The 23,204-nt window shown below is 41.8% G+C and overlaps 2 protein-coding genes across 2 annotated transcripts; one reads left to right on the plus strand and one right to left on the minus strand.

Annotated features, from left to right (window-relative positions):
- Positions 1-4,712: 4,712 nt before the first annotated feature.
- On the minus strand, positions 4,713-8,975 carry LOC121299250 (sulfotransferase 2B1-like). Its single transcript, XM_041226913.1, has 6 exons — positions 8,740-8,975; positions 7,755-7,963; positions 6,026-6,152; positions 5,685-5,779; positions 5,129-5,309; positions 4,713-4,916 (listed from the first exon to the last, which is right to left on the minus strand). Exons 1-6 carry the CDS (start codon positions 8,876-8,878, stop codon positions 4,801-4,803), a joined length of 867 nt encoding a protein of 288 aa, XP_041082847.1. The 5' UTR covers positions 8,879-8,975; the 3' UTR covers positions 4,713-4,800.
- An 8,218-nt stretch (positions 8,976-17,193) lies between these two features.
- Positions 17,194-21,796, plus strand: LOC121298784 (synapse differentiation-inducing gene protein 1-like). Its single transcript, XM_041226000.1, has 2 exons — positions 17,194-17,776; positions 21,382-21,796. Exons 1-2 carry the CDS (start codon positions 17,447-17,449, stop codon positions 21,529-21,531), a joined length of 480 nt encoding a protein of 159 aa, XP_041081934.1. The 5' UTR covers positions 17,194-17,446; the 3' UTR covers positions 21,532-21,796.
- The last annotated feature ends 1,408 nt before the right edge of the window (positions 21,797-23,204 follow it).

Below are 23,204 nucleotides of genomic sequence, written 5' to 3' on the forward strand. Positions count from 1 at the left end.
TATAATAATAATAATATATGTATGATTGATACTTTATTAAGTATTTTATATAATGATTAAACATTTATTATACTTGTACGATTTAATAACGACTTTATGAACTTCAACAACTATCCCTATTTTTAAAACAAACCCGTTCAGCCTTACACGGATTACTGACCGACAAAACGCACCGCCCCTGTTTTGAAGTTGTTGCAAAAGCACGCGTTTTTCTGACCTCTCCTAATTACCTCGTATTGTTGCCTGAGTGAAATGCATTGATTAAAGGGAGCCGCAACACGACCCCTGTCGCGATGATTGATTTGTCGCGACCAAGCCCCGCCAGGGTCCGACCTCGCCAGTGACGTCACGGCGTGAGGCGCTGACTCGGGGAGACCGTTGAAAGAGGCGGGAGAAATCACAAATAAAATAAAAATAAAACGAGAATACATTCAAATATTTGTTGAAACCCGGGACGAGGCTGACAAGAGTTAAATACCCCCGAGGTATCCAGGAGAGAAGCATTTATAATATATATATATTTTTTTTGGTTATTTATTTATTTTTTTAAACCCGCAATAGGTGGTTGAGGCCCAGTTTATCTTGATGACAACATTAACGTTACACTTAATATTTTAAACCATAAACAGTTTTTTTTTTTTTTTATAGTAAACATTTTAATTATAAACCAGTATGACTGTAGGATTACTAATCTAACCGCAAAAAAAACCAAAAAACAAACCAGTTATAATGGCAGTATTTGTTTCCCCCAAACATGCGATAATCATTTTTCAAATTTTTTGGTCCCTCAGTTGTTTTTATTCCCTCAAAACCGGCAGACAGGTTAATTAGGTAACACTGAATTATCCATATTAATGGATAATGTTTTCCAGATAGGCTACACCTATAATAAATTAAAACCATTCAAGATTGTATAAATTATTATTTTTAAATATGAAAACAGTAAATAGCCACAATATAAGTTTCATAAGAATATATATAATATATATATATATATATATATATATATATATATATATATATATATATAAAAGCTAAGCATTTGTATAGAGATTTTGCCATGCAGCTAACTAAATGGCCAATTGCTGAATAGCTCATATTAAACGTGGATAAAGCAGTATTCTGCTTCAGACAGTGAGACGGTGAATATTCAGTGCTCGTTTTGGGTTTTTCTCTTGACTGTATTGGTGTGTTGTCTGTGTTTTGGAGCACTAGCCCCGGCTGTTATAGAGGAGGCGGTAGTCAGAGCCCAGCCGCAGGCCACAGTAAACAACAGTGCTGCCCCGGATAATGTCTTGTGGTCATCAGGTCTGTGCGACTGCGTGGATGACATCAAAATCTGTAAGCATGTCAAGATAGGGTAGGACAAAAAAAAAGTCTAACTGCAGCTCCCAAGATTATCTACTGTAGTGTAGACTTGAGTAAACGCTTTACCTAGTGTTAATCTCTCAGTACATTTACTGCATTCACTTTGGCCCTAGTGTTAATGTCTGAAAATTTATTCCATTCAAGTATAGTAAACTTCCCAGTTCAATCCCAGCACAGCCACTGACTCACTGTGTGTGTGACCCTGAACGAGTCACGTCACCTCCTTGTCCTCCGACCTTCGGATGAGACATAAAACAAACGAGGTCCTGTTGGAAGTGACTCTGCAGCAGGAGTTGTTGATGAAGCACAGTTCATCCCCGAGTCTGTAAGTCGCTTTTGAGAAAATAATCTATTAAATGACTAAATGATAATAATAATACTGTTGTGTTAGCTGCCCATTTGTAGAGAAGCAGAGTTCTGTCGCGTTGCAGCTCAGCTACCATGTTTGTGTTGCTGTTTGTAGGTCTGTGTGGCACCTTCTGCCCCTGCATCCTGGCGTGTAACGTAGCCGAGAGGTTTGGGGAGTGCCTGCTGCTGCCTGTCTGAGCGGGACGCTGATGGCAATGCGCACCGGGATGAGAGAGGCACCACATATCAGTGAGGCAAACAGCAGCATTTCCTATAATTTTAGGTTTGAGACATAATTTAAAAAAAAAAAAACTAACTGTTAACATAATTTATATAACATCATGTCACTACAAAATGGTATCGCAAATAAAGTCTACTGGAAGCCATAACAGTCGTCCAGTAGTATTTGATGTTAGATTTCTAAATGTCAGATTTGTCCTTTTTTATCTATTTAAGTGCTAAACTACAAAGCAAACGCCATGCAGTTGAATGTGTGAACGCAGGTTTCATTCGACTTGATGAAGTAAAATGAGTTCGTTCTTTAGGGGGAAACTGCAAAACTTCTGGCCCCAGCTGTCAGTGGAAAATGCAGCGTTTGTGCAATTGCAGCTAATCTAACAAACAGCGTCAACTCTACAGCTGTGGTTATTACAATGAAACTTGGTCAGGACATTCTTCAATGCAAGATCAGAGTATAGAGGCACCTGCCAGACACGGCCGTCCGCACTGTAAAGGGTGAAGCTTGCCTTGATAACACTTGACACGCTCAGGCAGGTATGTTTGTCATTGTGTCTGTTTCAGGGAACAGTGTGCAACGACTGGGTGGTGTTCACTTGCTGTGCTCCGTGTGCTTTGTGCCAGCTTGCTCGGGAGATGAAGTCCAGAGGGATGGCGTGAGGAAGAGTTCCACTTTGCGTCTGCATCTCTGTCTCCTGATACAAGCCAGCGATCACAAGGCAGCTGCGGGAATGTAACGCTTAATACTGGTAATGGTCGAGTTAATCTCCTAGCTGCAGGGACTGTACAAAGTATTGCGCAGTGTAACCATAGTCTGTACAGTCCATAGCTATAGCTATAGCTAAAAGTTTTGCATCACCTAGAATTTTAAGATTGAAACCCTGAAAAAAAAAAAGAAACTATATGAACATAATTTCGATTTGTAAAATGCATGAAACGTCTAACCGGAAGCAATAATAGTAATAAAGTAGTATTTTTAAATTTTGAAATGTCAGTTTTTCATTAGGGAAAACCACAAAGCAGTGGTGTGCAGTTCGATATGTTACAGTGTTAATTATTCAGCAAGCTGCCTTCGACTTGAAGCCAAATGAGTTCATTCTATAGCGTGATGCAACACTTCGAGTCAGAGCTGTACAGCAGTTGTCCCTGCTACACAGGGATTGACAGAGACCATATGGTTCTGGGTTCATATACATGCCAATGTTTTCATGTACCTCTGTTCCTTTCTGTGAGCTAGGCATGGACTACAAGTACCAGAATGCATTTGGATGAAGTTTAAAACCCTGACCTGGCTCGCTGTCCCAGCTATTCAGTTGCTTGATCTCCTTTACACAATCAATTATCTTTTGCCATAACATCCTTCCAGTGTTAAGACAGCAAGTAGCACAAAAACATACATGCAAATAATTCTAATTGGTGGCTCCCCCGTCCTCCTATGTGGTTTACAATTGTCAAAACAGCAGGATCTCCCCTTATTTGAATCTTGAATTTGTGTGCCACTGTTTTTCAGTGAAAATTGTGCCTCCTACAGAAAACTGTAATACACTATGACTCAAAACAACTGAAATATGTGTTTTATTTTTGTGTAGTTTTTTGGACGGTGGTTGCAATTTGTTTGCATGCTTTGTTTTTTCAGTTGCGTTTCCTCACCACGTTGGAAGGCCACTGTTGAAAAATACAGTGCTTCAGAAAGTTTAAAGATTCAAGATATAGATCTAAATGAATTACTTGTATTTGAACTGTATAGAAATATGCAATGTTCCAGTTGTGGTAAGCAGTTTGTTAATTAAGTTCAAGTGTTTTTTTTTTTTTTTTTTCTACTTCATCTGCAAGTGTTAGTCGTAGGGTGATGAAAGGTCAATAAACTGTTGAAAGTTTAACAGCAAAAAAACATTAAATTAAATATACTAGTCCTGTCTGTTTTCTTTAAAAGAATAATAATAATAATATGAACTAAATAATAATGAATTAATATCGTCCTGGCAGAGTAAATACATTGATAGAAACTGCATGCAGAAGGTTAAGGAGAAATACAGCCTTTTCCCCTTGTGAAATTCAAAGTCGAACGTGTAATATATTTGATCATTCCAACAGCATAATTTTTGCGATATTATTTTGTAGTTTCTTTGATTAAATAAAAGATCTACATTTATGTTCCGTTTTTTTTTTTTGTTGTTGTTGTTGTTGTTTTTTTTCAATCCTAAAGTTCTAGGTGATGGAAAGCGTTTGGCCGAAGCTGTAGGTGTTGTCTTCTTTGCAGCATGCTGACCTCTGCACACAGATTATAACCTGCACTATTCACATATTGATACTTCACTTTGATTGGTTGATTGCCTACATGTGATTTGCAAAATTCTCGCTGCTGGTTTACAAGCCCGTCACTGGATTTTGTGACTCCTCGGGGTAGCTGTCTATCTATTCCACCCTTAATCCCGTTCAATTGGAATAAATCTGTTTTTACAGGTGCTGAGAGCGCAAGCCCACTTGCTCAAGTGGTTGCAAATAAAAGTTGAAATTATTTTGCTACACAAATTTACAAGGGTAAACTTATTAGGACGGAAGATGATACAGCCAGAGCATGCTATGGAAGTAGAGTGCCATCTAGGGGGTGTTTGGTTAATTGCAGGTGTGATTTAACAGAAAAGAAATGTCCATTTTATATATATATATATATATATATATATATATATATATATATATATATATATATATATATAGAGAGAGAGAGAGAGAGAGAGAGAGAGAGAGAGAGAGAGAGAGAGAGAGAGAGAGAGAGAGAGAGAGAGAGAGAGAGAGAGAGATATGGATATAGATATAGATATATAAAGTTGAATAGGAGGGTTCAGCTTAATTGTCATCCCAGGGGAATTTCAAGTCAGCATCCTTCATCTGTTCCCGGTAAACGGAGTTAAAACGCTCTTCGTTGGCGGCAGTGAAGTGGTTTCTCCAGTCCCCAGAAACTCCTGATTTAAAAAGAAAAGCAAAAAAAATCTAAAAGAAGGAAATAAATGAACGTTTCAGTGTTTGTTCTTTAATTTAAAGCAATCTGACTCTTGCATTAGGATATGAGAGGATTAGAAACTCGTACTAGTCCACAGGCGATCCCTTTTGATGTGGGGATCCCCATATCGAAGGGATCAAAATCCTCAGCACAGCTTGTGATCAGAAGACCCACCTTTTCTTAAAAACTCGGACTTGCCCTTATGGAAGACCCCCTCGGGTACCAAGGAGTAGTTCGACATGGTGTTGTTCTTCATGCTTTTGAAACACCCTTTCTCGACAATCGTGTCAATAGTCTCCTCACTCAGAGGCTTCCCCAGAAAATGGCTAAACTTCACCACGGCACCCCTTAAGTCCTAGAAATTCAAAAAGGCACGATTTAATACACAACGGGAACTGTCATATCCAATCCTGTAAGATACAACGCCCATAAAAAAATTAAGGCATGTTTTTGGGATATACACTAAAGGTCTGCATGATCATGAAAGAATCATTTTAGACACCGAATTTTCCGAGGTAGACCGATTGTTTTGGGTTATTTTACCATTGTATTGTTATTTCACAGAGCATGATCTACTTAGATCTATCTGTATGTGTGCGACTATTAAGATGTGCCTTTGCTGGTCCTGCTCTCGACTCAAAGGGCCCTATTCTCACTGAGTTTACGCGCTATTTCCAGCGCGCAAATAGCGCGTAAACCATTGAGAATATGGCGGAAAGTGGTTCTGTACCTCCAGCATCTCCTCGTAGGTGATATACAGGACACGTCCCTTCAGCTCCGAGCTCCTCCAGCCTCTCACATGGTCGCACCACTTCCCGAAAAGCACTGGCAACACAAAACAAACCCCTGTCGAATGGCTATTATAAAAACAGCCAGAAATACAACAACCACCTTTCGCCACCTGGTCCCCTCAGAGGACGCTGAAAATAAATTTTAAAACGTAATGAACACTACAGCGTGTGACCACTAGGTGTCACTGTAATGCTTTCCTGCAATACCCAGTTCATTGCGGGTGTTTACTGCGCTCTTCCCTGGTAAGACTGCCAGCACGTTGCCTACATCGGAGCTTACGTTTGCCAGCCAAGAACTTTTCAAGGAATTCGTCAAAGGTGCCAGGATCCTCCAGGAAGGTAGCCATGCTGTGGAAGTGGAAAGAAGACACCAGGACATCCTTAGGGTTCCGAGTGACATAGATGACCTGGAAGAACAAGCACAGCATCAAAACCAAGGTGAGCAACAGCAGTAAAGCCGAGTGAACACGAAGCTGCTTCCTTAGGAACAGAGGCTTGAAACCTGGTTCCAGGAGACCTTGGCTGCGTTCAGCTGGGTGAGCGCTCGCAGTGAACTGTGTTCGGCTAGTTGAACGGTTTACTGAACATTATACAAACATTTAAAAACGGCGCTTAGATCAACTTGGGATTTAGCTGCACTAATGGCTTCATTAGTCATATTAGATGAATTTATGGATGCAAGCGACCTTAGTATTGTTCAGTCGGTTGAAATTTTTAAAGTAACGTCACTTATAAAAGCATCCGTCTAATAAATATTGTAGCGATCTACGAAATGAGCAAAGCGAGACAGGGATTCAGAGCTAACTCAGTTGTTATTTGCCAACACAGAACTGATCAACAGGCAACTGAGTCCTGCGCTGTTATATGACTCTCCGGTAGCTGTCAGCTTCAGCCACGATCCCTAATCCAGTTCTCTCCTATTTCTCGGCACCGTTCCGTTTGTCTCTAGTCGAGGTTACACGCCGAGAGGATACCTCCCGTATTTCATTAGGAAAACCTGACTCCTCTTTTCTACCACCCCATCCAATCTCTTCTGCTCTCTTTTACTGTGTGACCCCTATTTGGAAGAGTGCTGCTCCCGTCCCAGACAGGATTGGCTCTCCAGTTCCAGCTCCAGTTTTATATTGAGTAGCCTAATAAAACACGAGAAACTTTATATAACTTTAATAGTTTAATAATCGTATCATTTAATAGTGAAACCTACAACGACGGCTCAGCTGTAGAGGTGCTGTACATATTCTGCAACGGACAAGGTTGGTGACCTTAAGAACGTCTATGAATTTAAAAATAAGCGCAGCACCACTAAAATAAGTGTTTTGCTTATTTTGCATTCATAAACGTTCTTACATCACCAACTTTGTTATTATTTTTTTGTTTGTTTTGCTGGACCCTAATACAAATTAGATATTAGAGCACTTTAGACTAATTAGTTAATATTTATCATCAGCAATATACGTAGGACTATATATTTTACTAATTTTATATATTTTACCAATTTTACATTTGTTTTTAATTCACATTGTATTATAAACATAACATATAATGTAAACAAATGTGATGGAACTCTTTCTGCTTCTTGCTTTGTCACACATTGACAAAACTTCTCCATCCCCGAGAGTCAAAGAAATGTTCTCCCATCCAGTAGCCAGTTTTGTTCGCATTAAACCGTCTCTTTAAAGTGTTCGCCACCATTAGCAAACGTTTGCGACGAACAGACCACAAACACAAACGTTACAAGGTTAAAGAAGAGGTCCCCGGTTCTAATCCCGGCTCAGTCACTGACTCAATGTGTGTGTGTGTGACCATCAGCAAGTCACTGAACCTCCTTGTGCTCCGTCCTTCGGACGAGACGCAAAACAAACGAGGTCCTATTGGAAGAGACTCTGCAGCAGCAGCAGCAGTTGTTGATGATGCAGAGTTCACCCCCCATAGTCTCTGCAAGTTGCTGTGGATAAAAATGTCTGCTAAATGACTATTATTATTTCCGTCCTACAGCAGGAGTGACATACCTTGGCCTTCGATTGTCTGAAAGAGGAGCACATGAGCCGGTATGGCAGGTGGGTGACGATGCCTCTTGGGGATGGACGGGCATCCAGCAAATGCAAGGCTGGCATCTCCTCGAGCCAGGGCATCCGTTCCCAGTTCGGCATGGTCTGTATCGGGGTCAGGTCCCCGTCGCTCAGAATCACGGGAATGATCTCTTGCATCCACGTGGTACCTGGAAAGAAACAGAAGGGGAGATCAGCGGGGTCGACCGGCAAACCGACCCCACAACAACCGAGGCATAGGGAAAACTCGTTCGGACAAATCCCACAAGGATTCCATAAACGGACAACCAACAAGTTACCCCTGGATGTTTTTGTGGCCTTTGACCTTTGGGTGAAACCCCAAAAATGAAAAATAAATACAACAATAAAAAATAACTAGAACTGCCAGACAGTTTGACGGCTCCCAAGCCCCAGTATCAAACCCTGTCTAAGCGTGTTTACTTCTCAATGTGCCAAGTTTAAAATCAGCAACTTCAGTTCCAGCCTCACCCTCCACCCTCCACTCTCCACTCAGCTCAGCCAAATATACAAATACATACAAGACACTTAGAAACGCGGGGTTTATTGAAATTCCACACCTAGCGAAGTGTCGTTATTTTATTTTATTTTATTTTATTACAGAGCTGGCTCAAGAGGTATTGTACTTTGAATTATGTTTTTCCTTTCGCCCGGCGTTTCAGTACTAGTTTCCAGAATGGTGTCGTCTGTTTTTCTTATTATTTTCATCCACTTGGCTCTTTTGGAAAAAAAAAAAAAGTTACCTAAGAATGTGCTTTGTGCAGTTGGAGCGAAGTATCTGCCTTAAAATAAAATCGATTTAATAAACAGAGAGGTCTGGTAAAGCACACGGAAGCATTATAAAGCACAGAGAGGTCTGGTAAAGCGCAGTGAAGAATTGTAAAGCACAGAGAGTGGTATAAATCCTTACAGGCATGTATAAACTCACCTGATTTGGGGTAGGTTACAACGAAGACATCGTCCTCCCTAACCTGAAAGTCCTCGGCGTATTTCAGGCTTTCAGCCGAGTGCACCTCTTTCGGCAGCGGGATTCCTTTGTAGATCAGGTTCTTCTCCTCGTTGTTCATGTCGGACTGGTACTGTGGAGGCAGGATTGGCGCAGCCTACTCCGTATTTAAAAAGTGATCAGATTGCTCGGCGAAACTGTTCTGGGTTTACCCGTGTCATTTCAGCGTTATCTGCGCATTACCCGCCCACCCTTTCGTACATAGCCAATGAGACTCTTCCTGCGCTTTACCGGAGCTCTCAGTGCTTTACAATACCCCTCTGCGTTTGGGACAGGAAAGCGGGGCAGGTTTGAGAAACGTATTCCGCCCGTTAGGATTGTACCACAGGAAAACAAACGGCAATGTGCTCTTATGACAAGTGCTGAGCAAGAATAAGAAAATGCAACGACACATGTCACTCGCAACGAAAAGACCGTTTCAGCTGACTGTGCGTCGCTTCGCGCTGTGTGTGTGTGAGGAGAGCCGGTGGTACGCCTACCAGAATATTATCAAGTCGGGTCTCAAAGCACAGCACAGTGTAACAAACATGGTAACGCACAGGGAAGCATGGTAAAGCATAGGGAAGCATGGTAAAGCATAGGGAAGCATGGTAAAGCACAGAGAAGCATTGTAAAGCACAGGGAAGCATGGTAAAGCACAGGGAAGCATTGTAAAGTACAGATAGGTCTGGTAAAGCACAGGGAAGCATTGTAAAGCACAGAGAGGTCTGGTAAAGCATAGGGAAGCATTGTAAAGCACAGAGGGGTCTGGTAAAGCATAGGGAAGCATTGTAAAGCACAGAGAGGTCTGGTAAAGCATTGTAAAGCACAGAGAGGTCTGGTAAAGCATAGGGAAGCATTGTAAAGCACAGAGAGGTCTGGTAAAGCACAGGGAAGCATTGTAAAGCACAGAGAGGTCTGGTAAAGCACAGGGAAGCATTGTAAAGCACAGAGAGGTCTGGTAAAGCACAGGGGAGCATTGTAAAGCACAGAGAGGTCTGGTAAAGCATAGGGAAGCATTGTAAAGCACAGAGAGGTCTGGTAAAGCACAGGGAAGCATTGTAAAGCACAGAGAGGTCTGGTAAAGCATAGGGAAGCATTGTAAAGCACAGAGAGGTCTGGTAAAGCACAGAAGCATTGTAAAGCACAGAGAGGTCTGGTAAAGCACAGGGAAGCATTGTAAAGCACAGGGAAGCATTGTAAAGCACAGAGAGGTCTGGTAAAGCACAGGGAAGCATTGTAAAGCACAGGGAAGCATTGTAAAGCACAGAGAGGTCTGGTAAAGCATAGGGAAGCATTGTAAAGCACAGAGAGGTATGGTAATGCATAGGGAAGCATTGTAAAGCACAGATAGGTCTGGTAAAGCACAGGGAAGCATTGTAAAGCACAGAGAGGTCTGGTAAAGCATAGGGAAGCATTGTAAAGCACAGAGAGGTATGGTAAAGCATAGGGAAGCATTGTAAAGCACAGAGAGGTATGGTAAAGCATAGGGAAGCATTGTAAAGCACAGAGAGGTCTGGTAAAGCATAGGGAAGCATTGTAAAGCACAGAGAGGTCTGGTAAAGCACAGGGAAGCATTGTAAAGCACAGAGAGGTCTGGTAAAGCATAGGGAAGCATTGTAAAGCACAGAGAGGTCTGGTAAAGCACAGGGAAGCATTGTAAAGCACAGAGAGGTGTGGTAAAGCATAGGAAAGCATTGTAAAGCAGAGAGAGGTCTGGTAAAGCACAGGGAAGCATTGTAAAGCACAGAGAGGTCTGGTAAAGCACAGGGAAGCATTGTAAAGCACAGGGAAGCATTGTAAAGCACAGAGAGGTCTGGTAAAGCACAGGGAAGCATTGTAAAGCACAGGGAAGCATTGTAAAGCACAGAGAGGTCTGGTAAAGCATAGGGAAGCATTGTAAAGCACAGAGAGGTATGGTAATGCATAGGGAAGCATTGTAAAGCACAGATAGGTCTGTTAAAGCACAGGGAAGCATTGTAAAGCACAGAGAGGTCTGGTAAAGCATAGGGAAGCATTGTAAAGCACAGAGAGGTATGGTAAAGCATAGGGAAGCATTGTAAAGCACAGAGAGGTATGGTAAAGCATAGGGAAGCATTGTAAAGCACAGAGAGGTCTGGTAAAGCATAGGGAAGCATTGTAAAGCACAGAGAGGTGTGGTAAAGCACAGGGAAGCATTGTAAAGCACAGAGACGTCTGGTAAAGCATAGGGGAGCATTGTAAAGCACAGAGAGGTCTGGTAAAGCATAGGGAAGCATTGTAAAGCACAGAGAGGTCTGGTAAAGCATAGGGAAGCATTGTAAAGCACAGAGAGGTCTGGTAAAGCATAGGGAAGCATTGTAAAGCACAGAGAGGTCTGGTAAAGCATAGGGAAGCATTGTAAAGCACAGAGAGGTCTGTTAAAGCATATTAAGCTATGGTAAATATATAGTATAAGCCTGGTGAAACTTGACCATGCAAATTGACCGTCTTTGGTTTTTATAGGTTGCCAAATGAAACAAAGCACAATTGTTTGACAGATGTTTTCATTAGTCTTCAAGACTGTGGGGCCAGGGTGGGGGAACTAGCTATTGAATCTGCATGCACTTTGTTCTGGTATTACTCAACTCCCCTTATATAACAGATTCTGAACACGCTTCTTTACACAGAAAATGTGAGGCCTGGATTGGGTTACCAGGGGCCGATATGTCAACTGAGTGTAATGAAATGAAAACCTACAGAAGACAAAGGCATGTGACTATTCAGCTGTATTACTTGGTAGAATGATAGACTGCGATATGGGGCTCCTTCTAACTGCTTTTAAAAGGAAAAAAATATCAAACAGAAAGACAGCTGAGATGCTTCACAATCCACTTCTCTCTGGGGACCCTGTGGTTCTGTGCTGCAGTTGTAGACGGCTGATTTGGCAGCAGTCAGTACTTTGTAAACAGGTCAATTCTAGTTGATTTTGCATGACAGCAATACAAACGTGTCTCTTTTTTTTCTGCTTTCAGTATACAAAGAGTTAGACCGAGGAAGACAAGTAGGGGTGTGCCATTACACATCTTGGAGCAAGCATCCAATGAAGTTAACACTGAGGGAAAGTCAGTGAGAGCTGTGGCAAAATCATTTGAGATTTGCCGTGTAACATTGTACAGAGTTTGCAAGGCCAGAAAGAAGTTAGCTGAGGAAGGAGACAAAAGAGGAAGCTTTCTCTCCAGTAACCATCTGCCCGTTCCCCAAAGCAGGCCCAAAGCAAGTCAAAACAAAAGGGAGATAAATGAAAGTTACATCAATTCTCACTGACACCTGTAAAATTAGCCATGGAAGCTGAAAAAAAGAAGACTCTGGGTCAGAAGACAAAGAAATTGATTTGGCAAATAAAAAAAGAAAACAGCAAAGACAAAACACCAGAGAAAGGAAGAGTTTGATCTTTCTGATGAGGAAGAGAACATTTGTATAGTGTGCTTGAAGATTATGCTTCATCCTGACCCAAGGAAGCAAGGGTTCAGTGCTGGTCCTGCAAGTTTTGGGCCCACAAAGCTTGCACTGACCGAGGCAAGTGTTTGTTTGTTTATCTATCTATCTGTCTATCTATCACAGTTGTGAGTCAGAGTGAAATAGTTGTTTTGAAAAGCCACAGTTTTCAAAGTATAGTTTTCAAGGTCTGCTTTCAGCTAGTACAAAGCTCTACGTTATAGAAGTGATTCAATGTATATACAAACTAAATGTTGAAAATGTTCTTGTTACAAAAGAAAAACATTGACAATATTTCAGTAAATTTTGAGTAATTCAATTAGAATGTATGACAATTGTTAAAAATGATTTATATATATATATATTCTTATTGAATAAAGATATCCAGTTTTGAAATACATGTTTATTTCTTAAATAAAATAACACAATGTTACAACTGCCCCCTGCTATGGGGTCAATTGTAACATCTTGCATTAGAAGCAATACTGTGGTCTTTACATTACCTCTACAAACATAAAAACGGTGGGAATTGGTAACAGCCAGGTGGAAGTTGTTTGTATCACCCTATTGTATTCTCTTTTGTTTTGCTGTTTGAGTTTGTTTACGTTATTATTTCACTTTTGTTTTTTTGTGCGTGTTTATTTTCCTATCCTTTTAGCCATTTGCTTGACAGTGTGTGGTTGGAGGGAGTTCCTAACCGTACTGTCGCTCAGTTCTGGCAACAACTGAGCCTAGACACACTGTTAGCTAGCAAAGAAGATCCTGTTTAAATATTCATTTCATGGGGCATGAGCTGGGGGTGTAAGGATAGGGCAGAAGAAGCAGAAGGGACCGGCAAGTAGGACAGAGCGCCGGCTAGAAAGGACCGGACCTAGGATAGAAGAGCAGGCGAGGCCAATTATAGTAGCAGACCAGCGAAGCTGGACATGGAAGCTAGGATAGAAGGTGGTCGCTGACTGAGGGCAGCGATGCCGACACAACCCAGGGGCGAAGGACCCAGCAACCGAAGAAAGGATACAGAAAGTGGTCGCTGACTGAGGGCAGAGTCGAGGAGGGAGGCCTACTCACGAGGCGAGGGTGGAGAGGAAGGAGGCCTACTCGGAGGCAAGGGTGGAGGAATGGAGGGAGGTCTGCCTGAAGACGAGTCGAGTGATGATAGGAGTGATGAACAGATGGTTGAATCAATGAACAGATGGTCTGAGGAGGGGGTGGGGGGGGTGGGGGTCCTGCTGGGGAGATACCTTAAAAAGGGGGATAGGGGACTTGATACTTGACGGGTTTGTGGACCGACCACGCTGAATTGTTCCGTCTTGAGGTATGCAGCCAAGTGATGGAGTAAGCATGGAAGGTGGCCGAGAGGCAGCTGATCTCCATGGGTAAATCCTTGTAGGGGGAGAAGCGGCTTTTCAGAAGAGTGGAAATTAGCAAATGGAAATGTATGTTGATATAGACAGACAGGAAGGTGAGGCAGGGAGGAAAGCTCTTAAGAATCCCAGAGAGGGTCAGGCGGAATGCTGATATGGAGAGACTGGAGGGAGTTGTAGAGAATCCCTAGCACGGCCAATGAGAGCCAGGATCCAGTTTTAATTGAAGGGCTATGATTATTCGAATCTGGGCTCAGAGGATTGAAGACACTGAGCAGGCTGTAGAATAGGAGCTCTTGAACAAGGTGGAGGGCTGCAGACATGTAATGCTGAGCAGACTGAAGGAGGTTACTGAGAGTAGGATTCAGTCAAAAGCATCTGGAGAAGCTGAGGATTCTGGATGGGGGTTGTGGAAGCAAATGGGACCAACTGACTGAACTTGGATACTGAAAGTAGAGGCAAAAGGAGAGCTGGAACTGAGGGCTGAGTTGGCAGCTGGAAGGAACGAACATATGAATCCGCTGCTGGGGAAGCACGGCGCCTTTGTGCCCCATATTCTAGAAATGAGGGCAGAGAGATGAGATGTCACCTTTGGCAAGGCAAAGGCTGACGACAGGAATATCGATGTCCTGTTGAAGGAGGTTCAGAGGTTTTAGTGGAGGGTCAGTCTGTCTAATACAGACGTGGACGAGTTGAGAAATGAAGCTGCGGTTTGGACGGTGCTGTTGCTGGGCTGGAGGCTGGAAAGAGCAGGAAAGACTAACCCTGCACCTCCTGCAGCCGAATGGAGAAGCTGAATGATGAGAAGCATCACCGGAACAGGTAGGAAAATATTTGATAATATCTTGGGAGCGCTGCGCAGAGAATATGACCTCCAGTGAAAGGCAACGAAGTGTAGATAAGCGGTGAAGCACGAAAAGACAGCGTCTGAGCGTTTGTTACAAAAACGAAACTCTAACTTGAATAAGGACTGGTCATGCACATTATTTTACTGTGCTACTTTGACTTTTCTTGTTAGTAATGAGATGTGCTATACTAATGCCACGTTTTGAATATAACCTGTTTTTAATAAAGAATTGCATATTACTTCTCGTCTGTGATCCTTGATGTGGGCTAGTTGCTGCCCCCCCTTTGTTGATGATTCGAACCTGTGTCAATAAAAGTAGAAGGTAATTATAATAGAACAGAATTCCTTATTTTCTTTAAACATAATGTGGCATAGTCAGGCTGTATTATTTATTTTCGGGGGCGCAACACATGCTGTTCGGGTTGATTGGTCATTATGAATTGCCCTGTGTGTGTGTGGTGCCCTGCAATAGACTGGCAGTTAAAGATTAAGCAAGCATTGATGATGCAAAGAAACAGGTATTTACAGCGTATCTGGAGTACAGCTAGATTCCCCACCTGCTCCAGCAGTCTCGGATTCCCAGGGAGACACGCCTGGCTAGGAAGAGAAGAGAGATTTCTGATCCTGCGGGTAAACGTGCAGGGATTCATCCGTCTATGCATTCATTCATAAAACTGGGGCTGCTTTTTTTTTTATTTGTTTGTTTTTAGCGCGGGACGAAGTCACCCAGTTTGTGGCGAGAATGGGCCAACGCTTCCACCTGCTGGTGGAATTAGATAACAGCATTCATTCAAAAGCCTTTTCCCAGTGAGACGCAGTTTACAAATAAACAAAGCATTTTCAAGCATCATTATTGTGTCGGTCTCTTGAATTGCATTATTAGTACTTTAAATAGTCGGGGTTATGTCATGCAAAACGATTTCCACATTACGTACATTGTGCATAAAGGTTTATTTTATATAGCGCCTTTCATAGTGGAACACCATCACAAAGCGCTTTTCAAGATGCAGTAACAAGAAAATCCATAACTTTAAATACAGAGAAATGCACCATACATGATATACAGTGGAAAGTGCAGAATACATGATAGTAGCATAATGCATAGTACACTGAATACAGTGGAAAGTGCATAATGCACGAAACAGTACAATACAGTAGAAAGTGTAGAATAGATGACAGTATCAATACGTGAAATAGTAGCAGCAGCTAATAGCAGATATCAGGCTTAAGGAGCATGGAAAGCAAGAGAGAACAGGTGGGTTTTGAGAGTTGATTTAAAGCGAGATACGGTCGGAGCATCACGAGCCAAAGCTGGGAGACAGGTTTCCGCTGTTTCCGAGGAAATGCGGTACAGTGCTGCTTCTCTCTGGAACGGCAATACTCAACAGCACCCACTAGATGGTGCTAAAGACCTATCAACGTTATATAAAACGACCATTAATCACTGTTAGGTTCAGCCGTTGAACCCAGTGCACTCACTTACCAGACGCGCAGAAAGGATATCTCCAGGGCTGGGCTTTGTCATCCACAGGCCGGTAGAATAATCACGCAGAACAAGGGATAATTTAAAATGAATGTAATAATAATAACAACAACAAAAACAACAACAACAATAATAATAATAATAATAATAATAATAATAATAATAATCCAAAACATGTAATTGGCAGCCCTACCTCTATCTTTTCAGTTCACTGGCTTCATTACAAAGACTAGCCACAGGTTACTGCTGCGTCATTTTCCATGCCAATAAAGGAAAAACTTATGGCTTTCAAAGCACCTTCAATAAGACCTTTTTTTTTTTTTTTTTTTTTGGACAGTACAATGTGCAAGTTTTTAAAACGCCTCCCGATTTGTCATCTATAGCCACACGGCTGCCCGTGCTTTACCCGACTGTTCGACTCTGCTTTAAAGAGTACAATTGATCCCTATCCCTACCACACACTGACAAACGTGCTACTAGTAAAACTAATTTCATTTACGCGGGTTCTTTCTGTGAAACAACTAAATTGGCTTTCAAATCGTCCCAGGCTTCATTTTTGCTTAACAAGCAGAAGAAAGACCGCAACATGTTGACAAGCGACTTTTCTTTATTAAAGCTAGAATTTATAAATATAATAAAGTATTATAGAGCTGGGCGCTGTTTATTACAAGCGAGCTGTATGTGAGCGCACTGATCTCTGAACGAAAGGGTTACGTGTGTTTTCCTAAGCCGCCATGTGGTCACCTTACTGTGTGTTGCTGTTTTGACCGCACTGTGGCTGATCCCCGGAGCCAGCATTACGCTTCAGCAATCAACACCAGACAGAAGGATATCTCCATCATCAGATGGAAGGAAACGCAAATGGATGGAGATGCAGATGGATCCCATTAGTTTACTGCAAAGCTACGTCTTAGTTGGCGCTTATCTTGGCTAGAGTCGAGTTCAAATCAGCATGAAGTTTTAACATCTACTCTCACCTAATGGAAATCATGTGGGGTTTGCTCTCTTTCGGGGTTCAAATAGTTTTTCTCGGGAAAGTGTTTCGCCTGCCTGTTTGAACCGGTCACCACAAACCTTCCAAACACTACAGAGGAAAGGTAGCCGTTTCCAAAGAAAGAGGAATGTAACGGCTAATTTGCTAGCTAACTTACAGGATACTCTAGCTGACTTACAGGATACGCCCCCCCACCCCACCCCACACACACACACACACACACACACACACACAATTTACGCTAGCGCAATGGTGTTAAACACCAGTCCTCGATCGAGTCGCTATTAATCGGGAGAGTATACTCTTCACTGTCAAACAAATCCAGCCCTGCAGCATTTATAAGTGCAGCAACCAATAGGCTTATAGAGAGAGAGAGAGGCGAGAGGAGAGAGAGAGAGACAGAGAGAGAGAGAGAGAGAGAGAGAGATTTTTAGACGGAGCGCACGCAAGCCCACATTGCCAGACTCAAGCGAGCTATCGCCGAGGCGAGGAACGCGTTTTCAGAGATGAGCAAGCAAAATCCAAACTACCCGGGGGAGTGCCCCGAAAAAAGAGATTACGCCGATCCTCCTCCTGCTTACCATGATCCCGAGGTGGTTGGGTATCAGATGGGCTACTCCGGGCCTCAGCAGTACGTCGCCTACCCCCCTGGACAGGGGTCCTCCCAGGGCCAACACCCCATGGGGCAGGGGCCGGCGGTCACTGTGCAGCCCGCAATCTACTTGCAAAGGGCCCCCCTAGAGTACCCCATGCCTGACTATTTGGGGTACTCAATTTTCACCATGCTGTGCTGCTGCCTTCCACTGGGCATCGCCGCTCTGATCTATTCCATTTCGGTAAGTACCGCTTTTTCTAAATGTGTCTCTTAACGACTCCCCGCTAACCGAATACCGAAAATGCTGCTTTTTTTTTTTTTTTTAAAACGGCACGATCAGAATTCTAAGGTTAAAGAAACTCGTTAAAGTCAACGGTTGAAAGAACGATGGACCGCGTTTGATTTAACGGCAGATATTTCCACCGGTGCAAAGGGTAGTGTTTCGTGTTTTTATTAAACAGATGGGCTTCAGCGAGTTACAGGAAAAATGATACAGTCTAGGGTTTCTGTGATGTCATAAATTACTAGACTCTGGAACTCTCTCCCAGCTTTAGCGCACGACCTTCCCGCAGCCTCTCGCTTGAGACCCTCTCTCAGGACCCTCTTGCTGTCTCTTGTTTTCAAAGCTGTCTATTTCAGGTTTTTCACTCCATCTTATTCGTGTGATTCTGCGTGACACACGCATCCACAGTGTCTACAGTTCACATCCTAGCCTTGTATTGAATGTGCTGTGCCCTGTATCTCACTGTATTGAATGTGCTGTGCCCTGTATCTCACTGTATTGAATGTGCTGTGCCCTGTATCTCACTGTATTGAATGTGCTGTGCCCTGTATCTCACTGTATTGAATGTGCTGTGCCCTGTATCTCACTGTATTGAATGTGCTGTGCCCTGTATCTCACTGTATTGAATGTATTTGCATTGTTCCTCACTCTCTTGTAAAGCGATTTGTGACGGTGGTCCACTATGAAAGGAGCTATATAAAATAAATATTGATTGATCGATTGATTAATTGATTGATAAACTGCCACAGAAACCCGAGATGGAATTGTTTTCCTGTAACTCACTGAAGATGCCCATCTATTATTATTATTTTTTTTTTATAATTCATGGATTCCCTTGTGATGCTAATATTAAAGAAGACGAGGTTCAGAGGTACGGTTGTTTTTTTAAGCGTTGTGTTTCAGGGCTGTACAGAAGTTCTGTGTCGTTATCTCATTTTTTTTAATTTTTTTTATCATGAATGAACTTTTCTGTGCTGTGTTGAATGGGTCAAAGTTCAAGTATATCTTCCTCTAGAGGATTTTTTTTTCTTTTTTCGAATGGTTCAGGATGCAAATATAGCCTTTATCCATGTGCGTGTGCGTGTGCGTGTGCGTGTGCGTGTGTGTGTGTGTGTGTGTGTGTGTGTGTGTGTGTGTGAGTGTGTTTGTGTGTGTGTGGACTGTGCAATATTACAAAACTGCTCTCGAACTGGGCGGTAACGGCAGATGTAAGTCGACTTTTAATTGCATCATTTATTACACGTACTAATGTCTTTAATTGGTTCTCATTTCATTTACATGGATCTGATTGGCCAAATTAGTACTTTTTTTTTTTTTTTTTTTTTTGACCCAGTGGTCTTCCATACCATGCTGTGTTCTCTCGCCCAGATGAACATGAAACCAGCCTGTCAACTGTCACAACAACCCTGTCATCGAGGTGAATGCGTTTACAAACTAGTAATGTGACTCTTCATGGGTTTAAATTAAAGAGCCGTGTAGATTGGTGAGAAATTACAGTGCAAATTTACAGCGACGTGTTTTTATAAGGGATTCGCTGATTCACTGTGTCAGTCATAGTTCTGTACAATGAGCACAGGGCACAGTGAAGAGATGAATTTCTTCAGACATGCCTGTCGCTATATTGCGGAATACGTTTGAAATACGTCTGATTTAGTTTCTTTTTCTGTTTCTCCGATCATGTTTTGAGGAGAAACATGTGAGATTAGGGTTAGATTAAATTAGAACGAAACACGATTCTTAACCATCGCTCGGGAAAGACATATTCCTGCCCTTCTCACCGTATCAAAGTCTGCCCTAGTAGGGCTAACCTGGGCTGAGCGGGGCAGGGACACGTGGTTCAATAAAACACAGACACAGACAACTCATTTTGGATTGCCTCCACTGTCTCGGAATGAGTCACACAAGACGCAATGCAGCTCTGTAGCAATGCAGCGTTTCCAAAACAGTCCCCTTTATCACAAAGCGTGCTACTGTTTTACAGAAAGCCAAATTCCAGCTCACGTCATGTCTGCGGCATCTGAATGGCTGGCAAGCATGTCAATCTAGGGGAAAGCAGCTGATTGGTTCGTGCTAGGACAGACGGCCCCGAAGGGGGCTGGGGGACAGTTATCTATCGCTCTTCATAAAACACATGACTATTGGAAATCGATCGGGGCTTGCAAACGGAGAATGTTTACAAACACGTAACAGTACAGTGCGTGTTTGCTAAATGGATTTCTGTTCAAAACTACATACATGAGACCTGCGTCCTGTCTCCTTGTTTATTTCTTTCTGGGTGAGTGATGCGTTTGTTGGCGTTAATTTGAGGATATAAATCAGCAGAGTAAAAAAATAGCCAGAATGTTAAAATGTAAACAGTGTATTTAGAATGCATTTTTTTATTATTATTTTATTTTTTGAAGCCTCGAGAGAAATAGATTTGAGGTTTTTTTTATTATTATTTTGGAGGGTATTTTCTAACAGTTTTTGGAAATGTGTTGCGCACGCGTGCAAACCACTCAGAATGGGCAGGCTGGCGGCACTGAAAGGGTTAATGATATTTGCAGTCATTCGGGGTTCTTATTCCTCAAATTCTGGGTTTTTTTTTTCACATCTGGGGATGGTGGTGAGACACAATGCACTTAACAGAGAGGCACAAAAGCGCATTTTGTCTTTTTGATATTAATTCAAGCAGCAACCAGTTTGGACGCACGCCCAGTGACTTCGTGCCAGCCCAATACCATGTAATGCACCACTACCCATTAATTGAATTTCAAACTGAGTGGGTGGTGTGTAATTTTGCAGCTCTTCATTCAGTTGTTGTTTGTGCCAAGAATCCACACTCAGAGAACAGTCCTCTCCCTGCTGCCGCTGCTGCTGGCCTTTCCTGGCAGCTGTAATATGCTGTAAGAATGTAATATGATATGTTGAAGTTTTTTTTTTTTGGGGGGGGGGGGGGGTTGGATATTTTTCATAACGCATCTACTTAATGGAAAATTTGACAGCAATTGAAAAATGTGACATTTCATAATCTAACATGAAATACTGCACTGCTATTATGGTTCCGGTAGACTTTTCCGATATCATATTGCAGTTTCTTTGATCACACAATGTAAAATAATAGATCAAAGTTATGTTCATGTAGTTTCTTTTTAGCGTTATGTCTTAACTCTAAAATTATTGGTGACGCAAAACCTTTGACCACACTTGTAACAGAAAGCAAATGTTCCGCGCACTCCTTCAGCATTCTTAGTAAATTAATCGTACTGAGGGTATCACTGAACTCGTGAGTCGGATTGATCATTACAACCCTGAGCCTTTTTCTAAAAAAGGGGCCCTAATCTATTCAGGGATGCCAATATATTTAGAGAGCAAGTGGTCCGAGTGAAGCTATCCGATAACAAACTCCCCGTTCCCAGCTGTGCTGCTTTCCTATCGAAAAAGGAGAACATTTCCCGGGGGCTGTTCTGCTTGAGAGATATTCAGGTATTCCGTACGTTTTAAAGAGGAGACACTGGGTTACCAGGGTACTGAGTACGGAAAGGATGATTTTTTAAATCTTTTTCTTTTTTTTATCTTTTTAGACTCGAGATGCCAATAATATGGGAAATGCAGAACTGGCCAAAAAGAACTCCAGACTAGCCCGGAACCTGAACCACACCGGCTTGGGCATCGGCATTGCCATCCTTATCCTGTGGATCGCTTACGTGGCGTTCGCCGCGTCACTGCGCTGAAACTGCCGGATAATCGCTTTTAGAGAAACCATCTGTGCACTTGCCAAACGAATGGATCGTCACTGTTATTGTCCTTATTGTAATTATGCATATCGTTGTAATGTAACTTGCATCTATGACGCTTTGGTGTTACAAATATGTAAGAACCCAATCTTTACAGTAAATAACATAGTACCTAACAAGCATCGCTTGCATTTTCCATTGCAAAAGACGCGACGGTATTTGATTTTTCTGTTTTTATTATAATTATTATTATAATTATTATTATTATTATTATTATTATTATTATTATTATATTATTATTATTATTATTATTGGTATGTTTTATTCTTTTAATAAACCAAATACACAGATCGCTCCTTGGCTATTCTATTTCATTCTAAACTTTAGGCTCGGAATCTTTTTTAAAGAATTCCAGCTCCCATTGGCTTTGGCTCGATGTTCCATCCCGTGCCTCTGCCTTCCGTTGTGTGGTCTCTTGAAGTGGAACTGGGAACTTAGAAACACCTATAAAAGTTTACCATAGACAAAGCATAGCAAAGTGAAAGCACGGTAAACTGACCCTTATAAAAGTTTATAGTAAAAGCATAGCAAAGTATAATAAAGCACTGTAAAGCACAGAGAGGTCTGGTAAAGCATAGGGAAGCATTGTAAAGCACAGAGGGGTATGGTAAAGCATAGGCAGGCATTGTAAAGCACAGAGGGGTCTGGTAAAGCATAGCGAAGCATTGTAAAGCACAGAGAGGTCTGGTAAAGCTTATTTTAAAAAGCTAGTAAAACTATGCTAAATGCATAGTATAATCATGGAAAACCAAGGGAGAACATCCAAATGACCACACAAAATTTACTGTGGTCACTAAGCATCACAAGGAGCAACCGGTAAATTAGCCAATAGTTTTGAAAAGCCATTTAAAAATATGCCAATATAATTTGTTGATCTAAATACCGGAGATGCATATGAGCTAGTATTAGGTAAGACTTACTGGAATTAATTTGTAGCTCTAGTCACGTCATTGGAAGCCACGCATGTTTCTTATGCATACAAATACTAGTGTGAGAAAAATACCATTTTTAATAAATATAGAAAAAAAATGTAGCCTAATGTTTTGACTTGTGCATTAAGACATCCACGTTATTTCAATAACAATACAATTGCAATACTAGTGACGCTACCAACCAGCCCCCAGAAGTACTGGAACATCCTGCTTTAGACCAGGGGTCTCCAAAGTTGTTCCTTCAGCCCCTGGTTTTCGTTCCAATCCTCTTCTAAATCACACACACGACTTAAAACAAAGCCTGACTTTATTTCTAGTTTGTTAACTGGGTGTGTTTTTTGCTGTCCTGAATTATTATTATTATTATTATTATTATTATTATTATTATTATTATTATTATTATTATTATTATTATTATTATTTATTTATTTATTTATTTATTTATTTATTATTTTTTGGTCGTTAATAACAATTTCGTTTTCATAAATCAAGCCTAATGTCTGTGCCTTTAAGGGCAAGGTTAAATGCTGAATGGCTCAACTTCAGTCTGTACTGTGCGTCATCGAGCACACGTCTTCAGATGTATTAATCCCTATGTTGTGTGCTTGCAGCTTCAACAGAAACCTGTTCCTACCAGAATGCAAAATGTTTATCTCCGCTTAATGATGCAGCTGTAAT

The sequence above is a fragment of the Polyodon spathula genome, chromosome 24 (genome assembly GCF_017654505.1).
Source record: "Polyodon spathula isolate WHYD16114869_AA chromosome 24, ASM1765450v1, whole genome shotgun sequence".
NCBI classification, from domain to species: Eukaryota; Metazoa; Chordata; class Actinopteri; order Acipenseriformes; family Polyodontidae; genus Polyodon; species Polyodon spathula.

Bases quoted from the DNA above. Each gene is read 5' to 3' on its own strand.
- LOC121298784 (XM_041226000.1), top strand. From the start codon at position 17,447: ATGAGCAAGCAAAATCCAAACTACCCGGGGGAGTGCCCCGAAAAAAGA. The intron at 17,777-21,381 runs GTAAGTACCGCT...TTATCTTTTTAG, and splicing joins CTCTGATCTATTCCATTTCG to ACTCGAGATGCCAATAATAT.
- LOC121299250 (XM_041226913.1), bottom strand. From the start codon at position 8,878: ATGAACAACGAGGAGAAGAACCTGATCTACAAAGGAATCCCGCTGCCG. The intron at 5,780-6,025 runs GTAAGCTCCGAT...TTGTGTTGCCAG, and splicing joins AAAGTTCTTGGCTGGCAAAC to TGCTTTTCGGGAAGTGGTGC. The intron at 4,917-5,128 runs GTGGGTCTTCTG...TTTTTAAATCAG, and splicing joins GTCCGAGTTTTTAAGAAAAG to GAGTTTCTGGGGACTGGAGA.